The sequence below is a fragment of the Mus caroli genome, chromosome 2, assembly GCF_900094665.2.
Source record: "Mus caroli chromosome 2, CAROLI_EIJ_v1.1, whole genome shotgun sequence".
NCBI classification, from domain to species: Eukaryota; Metazoa; Chordata; class Mammalia; order Rodentia; family Muridae; genus Mus; species Mus caroli.
The window spans coordinates 64714027-64728991 of NC_034571.1; the positions used below are offsets into that span (position 1 = coordinate 64714027).

Sequence of the window (14965 nt, forward strand, 5' to 3'; positions counted from 1 at the left end):
GAGGGGGAGGGGGAGGGGGAGGGGGAGGGGGAGAGGGAGAGAATACTTGTGGTCATTGGTCCTTCAGCCTTTACATTTGATTCCTCACTGGCATCTACATCTAGGACAGTTTAAAGGTATCTGATGGGATGTGTCCTGGAATGATCCCATTCTAATAAAGAACTGCCAGGAGAGAAAGCAATGAGTCTTAATGAGGAAATTTTATGCCCCATGACAAGACAGGTTTTTAAAGCTTTTTAACTGGGAGAAGAGGGGTCTCTACAATCTCTTCATTACATCTTAAGCATGAAGTGTCAGGACTTAGAGAACTGGTTCGCTCTGGGCTTGAAGCTGCCTGTTGTGATCCAGGAGCGAAATCCTTCTGATCTGGTGCTAGGCCACAGCACTCTGGCCTATGTCTTGCCTCTCCTCTACCTCCTTTCTGAACTGGGAGACAAGTTCTTCCTGCCCTTCAGCTCTGTGAACTCTAAGCATTTCTCAGCTGTGGGTCAGATGCAAAGCTTTGTCACCAGAGGGCATTGGGAGGCCACTGCAGGAGGAAAGGCCACTGGTCTTTTATTTTTCCCTTGATGCTGGTCCCTTTGGCTCTCTGTGACATTTGAACACCGTGTGGTACTTACCTCCAATAAGGCTGCTACCTGGGGAGCCTCGACAGCTTTTCCTGACTGCCAGCCCTATCTTGTGTGTTGTAAAGAGAACTTTCTGTTACCAAGGGTCACTGTCCTTCCTAGTGTATCCTCCCCAGTGGGCCTGGATCTCAGCTGGGATAAGTCGGACCATTTTATTCCTTGCTAGAGGTAGCAGCTTCTCTCAGCTTCTACTCATTCAATATTCTTTAGTGTTCTGGTTACTTCTATCCCATCAGCATCTCTCTGTTCAAACTAATCCTGAGTGGACCCAAACTGATGGATGAAAGGGGGCTCCCCGAAGTGATTTCTGAACATGAGAAGTTTCAGGAGGAGGACAACAGGCAGAGAATCCTTTGTTTCTCCCTGCAATCTGCCTGCAGTTTGCTCGGTCTCGGTGTATTAAGCTCAGTAGTCAGATCTCTGCAGCAAGAGTGGTACCTGTAGTGTGGTCCAGCCCAGCTCCATGGCTGTCAAACTCTGCCTTGCAATCTGAGAAAGCCCCTCGAAGTAAAACTGTATCCTCCAAGGTCAGTTCCCTCAGTGACAACAGGGAGGTGCAAGATCCTACCTGCTGACTATTCATCTTATTCCAGTTGTTTCTCAGACCATGCAAGGGTTGTCCCTGCCTTGGTGATTTTCATATGAAGAGTTTAAATACCATACTACTAGAAAAAGCCACAGCACTCGGAGGGAGGAGGCGGATCACGGCATGTTGAAGGCCTGGCTTTGCCTACCCTCATCTTCTACTGTATTACTGGGCTCTCATCCTACTTCATATAAAGCTAATTTCTCATAAGAGGCTAATCTAACTAGGGAGTGATGCTTACATCCAGAATGTTCAGACATGACAGAGAAATTCACTTTTATAGTGTATAATTCCAAGAAACCCACATATACAATTAAGGCTTTAATAATGAGGAGATAAAGAGAGAGCATGATTTGAAATACACTTCTTTAAAGTCATGAATGTGTAGGGGCTGGAGAGATGGCTCAGTGGTTAAGAGCACGGACTGCTCTTCCAGAAGTCCTGAGTTCAATTCCCAGCAACCACATGGTGGCTCATAACCATCTGCAATGAGATCTGATGCCCTCTTCTGGTGTGTGTGAAGACAGCAGTAATGTACTCATATACATAAAATAAGTAAATAATTCTTTTAAAGAATGAAGTCATGTATGTGTATGTGCATATGTGTGGTCATGTGCACAGGAGGTCACAGGTAGATGTTCAGTGTCTTCCTCAGTTCCTTACTGCCTTATTGTTTGAGACAGTTTTCTCCCTTTTCCTGCAGCTCACCAGTTCAGAGAGTCCAGTGGGTTCTAGGGATCTGGAAGTTCCAAGCTCTGGAGCTCTGAGGTTACAAACACAAGCTAGTATGCCTGCCATTTATGTAGGGATGGGAATCTGAACTCAGGGTCTCATGCTTGAGTGGCAGGCACTTTATTGAGACTAAGCCATCTCCTCAGTCCCAAAGTTATAAATTCTTAAAGAACTGCACTTGTGCAGGGCTGGCATGATGGGTCAATGGTTCTCTTGCCTTGTTCCCAAGACTTAACGACCTGAGTTCGATCCCTGAAACCTACATGGTAGAAGAGAAACGTTGACTCCTGCAAGCCATCTTCTCACCTCCACACAAGTGTCATGACTTCCTCCCCCGCCCCCAATTTTAATAATTAAATTAAACAAGAAACTATGTGTAGAAAAGAATAGGCTTTTGGCTTCTAGTTGTGTGAAGGGCCATGTAGGAGAAAGGTCATTAGCTAGCCCTGAGGCAAGGTCGAGTTCTCTGTCATGATGGACAGTAACAGTTGGATATGATAGTGTTGCTGAGTTCCTGTTGAAGGAGAAAATTAAAGAGCAGATGCCAGCCAATGACCACATTGACTCAAACAGCAAGCCGCACATCAACCTGTCCTTCTTTTGTTGTTGTTTTGTTTTGTTTTTGTTTTTTTGTTTTTCGACAGCATTTACTTTTACCTCCACTTTGTCTGCATCATGTATGCAAGACTGAACTGCTTTGTGTCCTGTGCTCTTTTATGTTGTGTGAGGAGAACACAGTGAGAAATGAGGTTTGTGTGTTTTAGAGAGAATGGGAAACATCACTTATGGCTTTTGTGAACTGAAATTCAGGGTAGTGGCCAAGGATTGATGAAGTTTGGTGACCATCTCATCCTACATCCTCACCCGGCACCCTCTCGCCCTGTCTTTAGCACAGGCCTGGGTGATGTTAACTGCTGAAGATGTGAGGTTCTGAGATGACTTGAGGTTGACTCATCCAGAACTCCAAGCCAGAGGAAGTGAAGTCTGTGTCACTTCCTGACTCTAAGTGATTAAGAATGGGTTCACTGGGAGCCATGCACGTTGATGGAGTAACTTTACCTTTTAATGACTGTAGCCTAACATTGCAGATGACATTGCTTAAGGAACAGGGGGAAAATATTACTAAGAATGAGAACCCAGCTGTGACGGGCTCATGTTCTCTTCCACTGCAGCATTTAGGAGATGGAGGAGGGAAGCTCAGAAGCCCAAGGTCAGCCTTGGCTACACAAGGGGCCCGAGGCCAGCCTGGCACACAGGAGAACTTGTAAAGCTAATAAGGGCTATTAGAATCAGTGTGGCACAGAGGCACATGCCTGAAGTCCCAGCACTTAGACGATCAAGCTCCAGACCAACACAGGCAACAGAGGAAGACTCAGTCTCAAACCCCATCATCTCCCCTGCAAAGAGAGAAAAGTGAAAGAACAGACAAGCTTGAAACTTCAGAAATACCCACCCTTATCGCCTTCCTCAGTTTGAACTATTATTGTGGAAGAAATTGTCATTGATATTAACCATAAAACTTGTACTTAGGCGGTGGTGGTCTACAAGTGACATGGCTCTGGTGCCTTTTGTCCCCACTTCCTTCCAGAAGCCCTCCCACCTGGTGTGCTTGCAAACAGCTTCCATCTTCCTCCCCTGTTTTCCCCGAGGAATAGAAGTGATAATGGAGTCTTTCTAATGGCTACAGTATTTAGCACAGGCATCTTTCCCACCCTGGAGCAACTGTTCATTCTTGATGGTGATGTAGTTTACCATGAGATTGAGTTTTTGTATCATCTTGTCTTGAGTTTAAAGAAATGTCATCAACTATTGCTTTGAAATTTTGGACTTATTCTCCTTTGGCATAATTATAGCGTGTGTAAGTTTTAAACAGATCTTGGCCCGCGTCATGTTATTGGTCAGGTTCTTGCAAATGGTAGGAACCCCGTAGTGGGGTTCAAACCTTGATGTTGGTGGACTTGAGCATCTCCAGTTGCCATTCACAGTGCATCCTCTGGTGCTGTGGAGTTCTGCAGTTTCTCCACTCTGGAATTGTTCACTGAGTTATCCCCAGAAGGCCATGCAGGCAATGTCAGCTCTCTCGGCATTGAAGTTTCTTCAGAGGATGGAAGTGTTTGCCAGTGAGAACTGTTTGCTACCAAAGAGCCTTTCCTTTAAAAATGAATTTATTTATTTGTATGTATGTGTGTGAGTGAGAGTGTGTGTGAATGTGTGTGTGTGTGTGTATGTATGCCCACACACGTGTGCATGTATGCTACTGCACATGTGTGAAGATTAGAGGACAACTTTATGGAGTTGGTTCTCTCCTTCAACTTTTATGTGGGTCCCAAGGATTGAACTCAGGTCATCAGGCTTGCGTGGCAAGCATCTTTACCCACTAAAGCCATTTCGCCAGCCCCCAAAGAAACCTTTAAAAGTTAGAAACCACAGGTGACAAATAACATTGGAAGCTTCTTCAACTTTCTTATAGCCAGAAAAATGGAGTTAATCTATATGTTTACCAATAGGTGATGGCTAAATAAACTATGATATGACTACATCGTGGACCACCGTTGAGGTATGGAGTTGACATGAGATGAGTTTTTAATTGGTATTTCAGGATGAAAAGAATAAAGAGCCAGGACACTTCTTTTTTTTTTTTTTAAGATTTATTTATTTTATGTATATGTGTGCACTGTAGCTGTCTTCAGACACACCAGAAGAGGGCATCCAATCCCATTACAGATGGTTGTGAGCCACCATGTGGTTGCTGGGAATTGAACTCAAAACCTCTGGAAGAGCAGTCAGTGCTCTTAACCGCTGAGCCATCTCTTCAGCCACCGAGCCCGGACACTTCTACTGCCAGAAACTTAGTCTCATTTCTACTACTAGAAAATATAAATAGGAAAATTAATACATCATAAAATACACACTGCACTTAGATGCTTACAGCACAAACATCAGTACATATATATTTAGCACAACTGTAATAAATGCACATAAAAGTCTGAAGAAAGAACACTCACCATACTGCTGTAGGGGAGGGTGGAGTTAGGTGTTGGGGTGGGGGAATCTTGCTTTTTACTCTATTGTTTCTGTAATGGAGGGATTTGTTATATAGTAAAATGGAATCGTGTAACGCAAATAAATGTAAACATTTTAAAAGAATTAAGCTTGAACATGCAAGATGCAATCTAGGGCAAAACAGCCAATTTGAGGAGGATTGGGGTGTGATACTGAGGGACCAGATATAGGCACAAGCCCAACTATTTAACTCCATTAATGGGCTCTACTAATTGTAGTCAGAATGGCAGCTCCGTGGCTGTAGTTAATACTCTCCCAACGGTTTGATTGCACCCAAATGTCTTGGTTTATTGCTTTTATGAGTAAATAAGAATCCCTTTTGAACACATTGTGAGGTATTTAACTGTATGTTGGCTACAACTAGGGACCATACTTCATTTCTTCCATCTTCCTCTCTACATCCCCCCACCCCCGCCCCACAATATCCTCCTCCTTTGCAAATGGCTGTATGGCCCCTCTGCTCAGGACGTGTCTCAAAATTCACAGACCCCAGGAGACGCAGTTTAATGAACTTGGCCTTGTAGAGGGACCTCTCTCCACACCCTTGCTGAATGTGTTTCCTGTTTTTGACAACTTCATCCTGTACCTTCTTGAGGGTTGCTTGCTAATTGGTTTCTGTCATTTTCTGCATACATGTTCACTTAATTCATCTTCCGAAGTAACAGACTCTTCATGAATAGAAAACAGTGGCGTATATAGACGTTGAAGAAAGAAATGTCTTAACTTAAAGCCTGATTCTTTCACTTTTTCTGGATATTTTGGAGAGAGAGAAAAAGGAGTTTGTTTATAGGGTTTTATTGCCATGTGGTTTTTGTTTGTTTTGTTTTTGTTTGTTTGGGTGTTTTTTTTTTTTTAATAGCAAGAGGGAACTAATATACAGTTGAGTGAGTTGGGAGGTAGGGAGGACCTAGGAGTAATTGGGCAGGAAAAACATGATCAAAGTATAATGTATAAATATTTTTCAATAAAAATAACTAATAAAAAATCAATCCAATTAAAAAGTAAGGCATGGAAGTGAAGAGGCAGGGTCTCGCTGGGGAGTCAAGGTTGGCCTCAAAGGCATCATCCTAAATTCTGGGATTAGAGACAAGAACCATCATCCTAGCTGAAAATGTTTTGGAAGCTGTATTTTCCCCACCCGTGAAAGCGAATAGAAGCTCCTGATTTTACAGGATTTGGGGATGGCAAGATGACCTGCAAAGTTCTGGGAACCAAGAATTCAATATGACTCATATTGGCCTTTAACTTCCGTCTCCACCCCTCCATGGGAGTGTATACACTGGGCTGATGTCAGCTATGCCTACAATGGGGCTTAAGTCATTGTTTATAATTGTTGGATACTGTGGTAGTTTGCATTGATTGTCAGTTGGCTGGGTACATTGTCATGTTGGAGACAAATCTCTAGGCAGGTCTTAGAGGGATTATCTTGATCAAGTTAACTGAAGTAGGAAGACACTTCCTCCCACTCCACCTGCCACGCTGGCACCACCACCACCAACTGTGGGCAGCATCATTCCCTAGGCTGGTATCCTGGATTCTATAGAAAGGAGAAACCTTGTATAGAAAGGTGAGCACCAGAAACCACCATTGCCTGCTTCCTGCTGGGGATACAATGAGGCCAGCTGCTTCTTCCTCTTACTACCATGCTGTCCTCACCACAACAGACTGTCCTTCAAACTGTGAGCCTGAGTAAACCCTCCCCTTCTGAAGTTGCTTTTGTCAGGTGTTTTGTTGCAGCAACAAGATAAGTAAACAAACACAGATAGGTTCAAGGATGTGGGCACATTTGGGCTGCTACAGTGCGGACTGAGGATTATAGGTCAAGTTCAACTCAAGTCAGCATTCTTTCCTTCAATATCTCCCTGCTTACTGTGGATAATTTACTCAGGATCTGCTTTCATTCAAAAGGGCTATTCCATGCTTTACTAGTTCTTGTGCTACTTTGGGGGCCAAGTTATACTGATTCCTGGCACTATTTCTTACTTAACATCTGTGTATTTATTCAAGTAGTCACTTAGTCATCAAACATTTATAGGATACTGTGTCTGGCTCAGTGGTTAAGAGTATGAGCTGCTCTTCCAGAGGACCTGGCTTCAATTCTCTGTACCTACATTGTGGTTCACAAACAACTGTACTTCTAGTCCAGAGAGATTTGACACCCTCTCCCAGCTTCTGAGGCACCAGCACACCTGTGTTACAAAGACCTACAGGCAGGCAAAACATTTATAAACATAAAAATAAATAAAGTTAAAAAAAAAAACCCTACAGAATGCTATTGTATTAAGCATGCTAGATAGGCATGAAGAATGAACAATGAGCCCACCAGGTGGACAAATTGTGGAGATTCGCCATGTACAATGGATCTGAGGCAGTAAAGGAGAGAATCTAGTGGGAGCTACAGGTTCTGGATGGAGGACATGGCTTGAAATGGATGGGTAGCTAAGAAAGATAACCTATACATTATGCAAAGGAGCTAAGATTTGACCATGTTGGAAGCGTGGATCTGCAAAGAAATTTGAACCAAGACACAACAAGGTCAAATGTGTATTGGGGAAATTCTCACCACTGGACACCAGCTGGACTGCAGCGAGTGGAAGTGGAGAGGAGGAGGAAACATAGAGGCTCCTGGAGAAGTGTGGGCTGAGATGACAGATGGCTGGCTTGTTACATGAAAGAGGAACTCAGAAGTATAGTAGAGAGGACATGGTGCTTGATGGATGTATTCGATCTCTGTTATTATCATAGCAAATTACCCTGAACTTCGCAGCTTAAAACAATCCAAATTTATTATCCCACAGTTCCGTAGCTTGGAAATCTGACGTGTCTCCATGAGGCAAAACCCACGCAGTCAGCAGGGCTGTGTACTTTTCCTAAGGCTTAGGGAATAATTTGCTTTCTTGCTCCCTCAAGTTATAAGCACATTCAGCCCCTTGTGTGCATAGAACCGAGGGTCCCTCATTTTTTCTGAGTAACAGTTGAGGCTCAGCTCCATGTTGCAGGGGGTGCCTGCATCCCCGGCTCCATGGCCCACTTGCTCCATCTTCACAGGCAGCAGGAGAGAGGTTTCTTTCACTGTGACTCTTTCCACCTCTTGCTTTGTGTGCATGTGTTTATATGTGTAAAGGGTGTGTGTGAGTGTGTGTGTGTACGTACATGTGTGAGTGTGCATATAGAGGCCAGAGGTAAACCTCATGTGGCTTTAGTGCTGTCTGTGACCGTGGGCTTTCTCTAAGTTTAGCTACAAACCTCAGGCATTGAGGCCAAATTCAAACTGTTTTCCTTCAGATCCATCTTCATCTTACATTGCATTGAATGCCCGTAAGTTTTATCCAAAGAAAAGTTGGTTATTCTGCATCTCGGACCTGCTAGCTCCTTTATTCCATACACCAGCCAGGCTCAGCACACCGATGCACAGCAGTGAAGAAAAGAGGGAGTGTGTCTGTTCTCTTTGACTAGACTTTCTGGAAACACCATGGAAAAATTTGATTTGTACATCATTGGCCAGCATTCAGTCATACAGCCGCATTCAGCACCATGATGCCCAGGAACTTGCAGTCTTTGTTATTGGTAGGAACGTCAGGTGTTGCAATCATGTTATGGGAAACACTTTCTATCTCTAACTGTTCCTAAAGCGTCTCATGCCTCCATCCCTGGAAGCTAAGCAGGATTCTGCTTTAAGAAGCAGTTAGTACTCGAGCAAAACCAGAGATTAGATATAATGGGCTTAAACTGTACGGTTGTGACTTGGGTGTGTGGAAATGTTCTTTTATTTACTGAACTCAGTTTGTCCAACAGCCCTTATTTCCACTAATGACAAGGAGTAAGGTCAGTTCACTTCTGGTGTGTGTGAGTGTGTGTGTGCATGCACAAGTATGTGTGTGCGGGAATGTTTGTGCAAGGAAGAGTTTCATGTGCCCATGTACACTCATGTAGAACTCAAAGATATCTGGTGTTTTCCTCTAGAGCCTCTCACTTTGCTTTTGGAGACAGAGTCTTTCACTGAACCTGAATCTCACCATTTTGGCTAGGCTGAGTGCTCAGGAAGCTTCCAGGATGTGCCTGACTGCACTACCCCACTTCTGAAGCTGGCATTATAGGCACTTGCAGCCATGCCTCACTTTTGTGTGGGTGGTAGGGATTCAAGTGCAGGTCCTCTTGCTTGCAGAGCAAGCACCTTACCCACTGAGCCAAAGCCCCAGGCTCACTTCTGTGTGATATGTGAATCTTCTTTAGGAACTACTAAATACATTTGAGTCTCTTTCTTTTCCCCTCTGCTGTTTTCTCAGCATAAGGTGGTCTAGTGAGACCCTTACCTCAGGACTTTCCTGATACTGTTCTGTTCTCATGGATCCCCCGTAGTTGGGCATGGAATGTGTCTGCCTTCCTCCGAGAGCATCTTAGAAGCTGGGGCACCGTTTTAAGGCTCTCGATTTCTCCTCTGCCTATTGCAGAGGTTGGCACGTAGGAAACAGTTAAAATGTGACTGATGCAATCATGAGTAGGCTTTAGATGCGTCACATAATTAATTCAAATGGCACCATAATGATCTGAAAACTCTGCATAATTAAAAGTCTATTTCTCTGAGGCCCTAAGCATTGTGCTTATAGATTTCTTACAGCACCCATAATCCTCTGCTCTCAGATACAATGGTTTGTGTGTTTGGCTGGCTGCTCCTTAGAGTGTCTGCTCCTGAAGCTGGCCTTGCTCTGTAGGCCTCTCACTAGCACTGAGGTCAGGAGAAAGTGCTCTTCAACAGGGGAAAATGAGTGAGCCCAGGAGCAGGGGCTGGGCCTCTGGGAGTTCCCACAAGGGAACGATTCCCACCTGAAAGGTGCGGAGACGATTGTCTTCCCCAGCTGCTTAGAAGGGCACCCACAAACACCAGTTGATATTCTGCCCTTTATCAAACCTCAGTTTACTTTAATGAAAAGTAAACACTGCTTTTCTTTTTTCTTTCAGAAACCCTCCACCCACTTTGCTGCACCCTGACAGCTGGTGTGAGGAATTTAACCACTTCATTTCTCAGTGAGTATGCCTTCCTCTGCGAACTGCCTATGCAGCCAGGCCTCTACATGCAATTCCAGAAATCCAAGCTGGGGAACTTGCTCAGTGCTGGCTGAGCCTGCTAGCTGTGACCCAGGGGTTGCTCTAGTAAACAGTTTTAGGAGCCTCTACAGAATCTGAAGAATAAGGAGTTTCATTTGGTGCCAACCATTCCCAGTCTGCATTAGCAGACTGTTCTGTAGAAGAGGGACTGATCCATCCCATAATCAGCCTCCAAACGTAGACACCATTGCATACACCAACAAGATTTTGCTGAAAGGCCCCTGATATAGCTGTCTCTTGTGAGGCTATGCCGGTGCCTGGCAAACACAGAAGTGCTCACAGTCAGCTATTGGATGGAACACAGGGCCCCCAATGGAGGAGCTAGAGAAAGTACCCAAGGAGCTAAAGGGGTCTGCAACCCTATAGGTGGAACAACAATATGAACTAATTAGTACCCCCAGAGCTCGTGTCTCTAGCTGCATATGTATATGCATAGTTGGCCATCAGTGGAAAGAGAAGCCCCTTGGTCTTGCAAACTTTATATGCCTCAGTACAGGGGAATGCCAGGGCCAAGAAGTGGAGTGGGTGGGTAGGAGGGGGGAGAGGGGAGGATATGGGGGACTTTCAGGATAGCATTTGAAATGTAAATGAAGAAAATACCTAATAAGAAAAAAAAAAAAAGAAGAAGAGGGACTGATGTCTCTAACTGATGCCTGCTCTGGGAAAACAGACAGAAAATTGCAGTCTTTACAGAGATGGCAGTTGGCTCTCTGGGCTTTGCTCTAGGGATTTTGCTAAAGGCCTCGGGCATCCTTTTCCAAGAGGAGAAAGGTAGGATCTTTGGCCTAAGGCATCAAGGTAAGGTGTCCTAGCCAACACTCAAGAACAAGAGGAAAACCCTGCTGAGTGGTGTGAGACCCCTGCTGGGAAGGAGGCACACCACCAGGCCAGTGTACTAACACTGAGACCATCAGACTAGCAGAGAGAGCAAAGAGGGACTCAGTGCTGAGATCATGGGTTTGGGACCTGGTCCTGGGAGAGGGCCACATTAGTAAAAATCCACGGAAGATTAGGGAGCTTTGGCGTGAGGAAGCCCCAAAGCTCTACATGAGGACTCAGTGATGGAGGGAGAAGGGATCGTTACCAGGCACTCCCAGATACGAGAGCTGGGAATAGATGCCCCAACACTCGCATCTAACAAGAGCTCCAGAGACGGTGGCAGCAGAGAGGAAATGACCACAGCTGCTGATAAATAGAATGTAGGGGAGGAAAACACACTCCCCCCTTATTTATGATTATGTGCAGTCTTATCTTCTATAAAGAGTTATAGTAACAAATCAAACAGGATCATCCTCCTTCATCACCGTCTAGATCTACAGTCTTTACCCACAATCCCTAAATCCAAAGAGCCCCAAAAATAGAAGTTATTTTGTCGTTGATTCATCCAGCAGCAAAGCCTTGACCTTAAGTGACCTGATGGGGGGCGGGCAACATGTGCCCTGAACTGATGAGGGGTTATTTATAGTCATTATCTTTCTTCGTGTGAATATTCATGTTTCAATGCAGATATTTTCCTATTTGATGATAGTGTGCTGGCCTAGATCCTTCTGCAATGTTACATAATGGGCAGCAAATGTAGCAGTTTGGCTGTCTAAAATTTGATCAACTTTAGAATTCTAAACATGCTTGACCCCAAAGGAGTTTGCGTGAGAGTCTGAGTTTGTATTTCATTTCCATTTCAAATGCAACAGAGCTCAGGGTCCTGAAAATTGTTTGTTTGTCTAATCCCTCCTGGACCCATGTCTTGTCCTTCCGTACAGAAGAGAGGGGAGGTGGGAGGAGGGGACTCAGAGAATACTACCAAGAGACATGGTGCTGGAAGGTGACTGCGAAGTTAGGGGTCAAGGGAAGACTCAGAGAATGCTAACGAGAGAGGCAGTGCTGGAGAGTGAAATCAGGGCCAGACTGGAGGACATACCCTTGCCCTTCAGCTTGACTTCATCATTCTTCCCCTCACTGCAGAATGAGTGGGATTGCCACAAATCAGAGTGACTGGCTACAGACCCTTGTAGGTGGACAACGCTCGTGTGGGAGCTGAGAAAGGACCACTTCTGAGAGCTGGGACCTACAGGAAGAGACAGAGGGAATAGAGGAAATGGAAGAGCCAAAGACAAATGTGGCAGTGGCTTGTACCACATTTCAGAGCATCGTGGGGGGGTGGGGGTGGGAGGAGAGAGAGACAGAGACACAGACACAGAGAGTGAGACAGAAAGAGAGACAGAGAGAGAGAGAGAGAGAGAGAGAGAGAGAGAGAGAGAGAGAGAGAGAGAGAGAGAGAGAGAGAGATCTGGATCCAAAGATTTTCCCTTTCGTGTCATTGCTGCACAGATAACCTTGATCAACCTTCTCTGAAGCTGGCCTAGAAAAATCCATTACATATTCACAAATACAGCTTCCCATTCCACCACTCTGCAAAGATGTGATTTGACTCACAAGTTCGGCTTAAGTGTCTTTTTTTCAAGAGTATGGTTGTATTCTTGAGCCAGCAGTGTTGCTTCCATGAATTTAAGGGTAAGATACACAGCTGATGGCAAGTGAACACTTCTAGAGTTGTGCTGGCTAGAGAGTGTCTCCCTATTCTTTGTTTCCATCTGGCAAGTCCCATGGGAGGTCGATTCTAATCTGGTTATGTTTTCCAGTGTTGGTGTTTCCAGTTGTACTTATCCTAAGTTACTTTAGATCTTGAAAGGTCTGGAACACTGAAAAGGAGAGCAAACGCAGAAAACAATGCCTTTGAGTGAGGTGGTTTGAATGAAAATGCCCCCCACCCCCAAATAGGCTGGTAGGGAGTGACACTATAAGGAGGTGTGGCCTCGTTGGAAGAAGTATATCACTGAGGGTGGGCTCTGAGGTCTGAAATGCTCAAGCCCGGCCCAGTGTGACTATTTTCTTCTCGCTGCCTGGGGATCCAGACGAACTTTCAGCTCCTTTGCCAGCACCATGCCTGCCTGCACACTGCCATGCTTCCTGCCATGATAATTGACTGAACCTCTGAAACTGTAAGCCAGCCCCACTTACATGTTTTCCTTTATAAGAGTTGCCATGGTCATGGTGTCTCTTCACATCAGTAAAACTCTAACTAAGGCAGACAGAGAAAACAATCAGGAGCAAAGAAAGAAGGACCTCTTAATGAAAACACAGAGGGAAAGACCCTGATAAGTTTTAATAAGCTGAGAAGGCAAATGGAACTTGGGTGACTATGTGTTTTATTATTAATTTGAGATATGAAAACACATCATCACTCCCCCTATTATATTTCCTCACCCACCCACCCCCAACTCCTCTCCATCTTTGGTACTGAAAATTAATCCTAAGACCTCAGGCATGCTAGGAAAGTTCTCTACATTGATCTCTATCAGTCGTTAAGTTACCTGGACTGGCTGGAACACTCTGAAATCTAGTCAGGTTTTTAATTTGTTATTCTCCTGTCTTAGCTTCCCAAGTAGCTGGTGGTATAGGTCTGTACCACCAGGCCCAGCGAGCTTCTCTTTCTTTAATGTATTATCTTATTTCCTCTATAATGAAAATACCACATGTGGTTCCAAGTTCTTTCTTGACCACGTGCCTCCGATCCAACTTTCTCCATAGCATCTTAGATTCTTCAACCATGTATTCTTCTTCTGCAGTCTTCTTAGTAATAAATCTGAACCATTGAATATATATAAATATATATATATAATATAATAATATAAATATATATATTTAAAAATAAAAGAAAAAAGAAACCTGTCTGTCATTTCTAAATACTGCCTCCCACCCCTACCCCATGACAGGGTTTCATATGTCTCAGGTTGCCATCAAAGTTGGATATGTAACTAGTGGTGGCCTTGGCTTTCTTATCCTGAGAGCTAGGATCACAGGCATGTACTACCGTGCCCAGTCTCTGTAAGTGCTGGACACGCTTAGCATCTCTGCCTCATCCCTAGACCCATCCTTTGACTTTGTAGATGAGACTGCCTGCTGTGTAGCCTGCTATCGCTCAGCTACCAAATGCACTTACGACCAACATGATTCCATTAGGCTTATCCAAATCTGCAGCTGACTGTAAACACTGACACACCATGCATTGGAAATGTCTATTTTGAGAGCTCCTGTTTGCTTTTGTACTTACCAGCTCCTTTTGAGAGAAACAAATGGGGAATAAACACCTCCCAACTATAAGCCTTTCATCACTGGAGGTACTAGTTAGGAAAGAAAATATCTTGAGAGTTTGAGTAAAATTGTTTTAAGGTGGAATCATTCAGATAATTGATTCATTTCCCTTTATAGAATAAGCCACGAGGGTCACTGCCTAGATTTGCTCTAGAAATAAACAAGGCTAGAAATATCTTCTTTAAAAGATTTTATTATTGTTACTATGTGTGTATGTGCTTTGGGTATATGACTACAGGTGCCATTGGAGGCCAGAAGAGGGCATCAGATTCCCCTGGAGCTAGAGTTACAGGCAGTTGTGAGCTGCCTGTTGTGGATGCTGGGAACTGAACTCAGGTTTTCTGCAAGAGCTGTGTGCACTCTTATCCTCTGAACTATCTCTTTAGCCTGGCTAGTAATGCCTATTTTTGTTGTTATTTGATTGGGTGGGGTTTTATTGTTGTTATTGTTTGTTTGTTTGTTTGTTTGTTTTTCAAGATAGGGTTTCTCTGTTTATCCTTGGCTATCCTGGAATTTGCTTTGTTGACCAGGCTGGCCTTAAACTCAGAGATCCACCTGTCTCTGTCTCCTGAGTGCTGTGATTGAAGATGTGTGCTACCACTGCCTGGCTTAAGTTTCTTCTTCTTCTTCTTCTTCTTCTTCTTCTTCTTCTTCTTCTTCTTCTTCTTCTTCTTCTTCTTCTTCTTCTTCTTCTTCT

General features: G+C 44.3%; 1 protein-coding gene across 2 annotated transcripts in view; it reads left to right on the forward strand.

The window, feature by feature from the left end:
* Myo3b (myosin IIIB) overlaps positions 1-14965 on the forward strand; it is a 336970-nt gene that overhangs the window by 88221 nt on the left and 233784 nt on the right. For both annotated transcript variants that reach the window (XM_021150395.1, XM_029484774.1), the window contains exon 7: positions 9970-10035. In XM_021150395.1, the coding sequence (XP_021006054.1) occupies positions 9970-10035 (66 nt within the window). The remainder of the gene's footprint in view (positions 1-9969; positions 10036-14965) is intronic.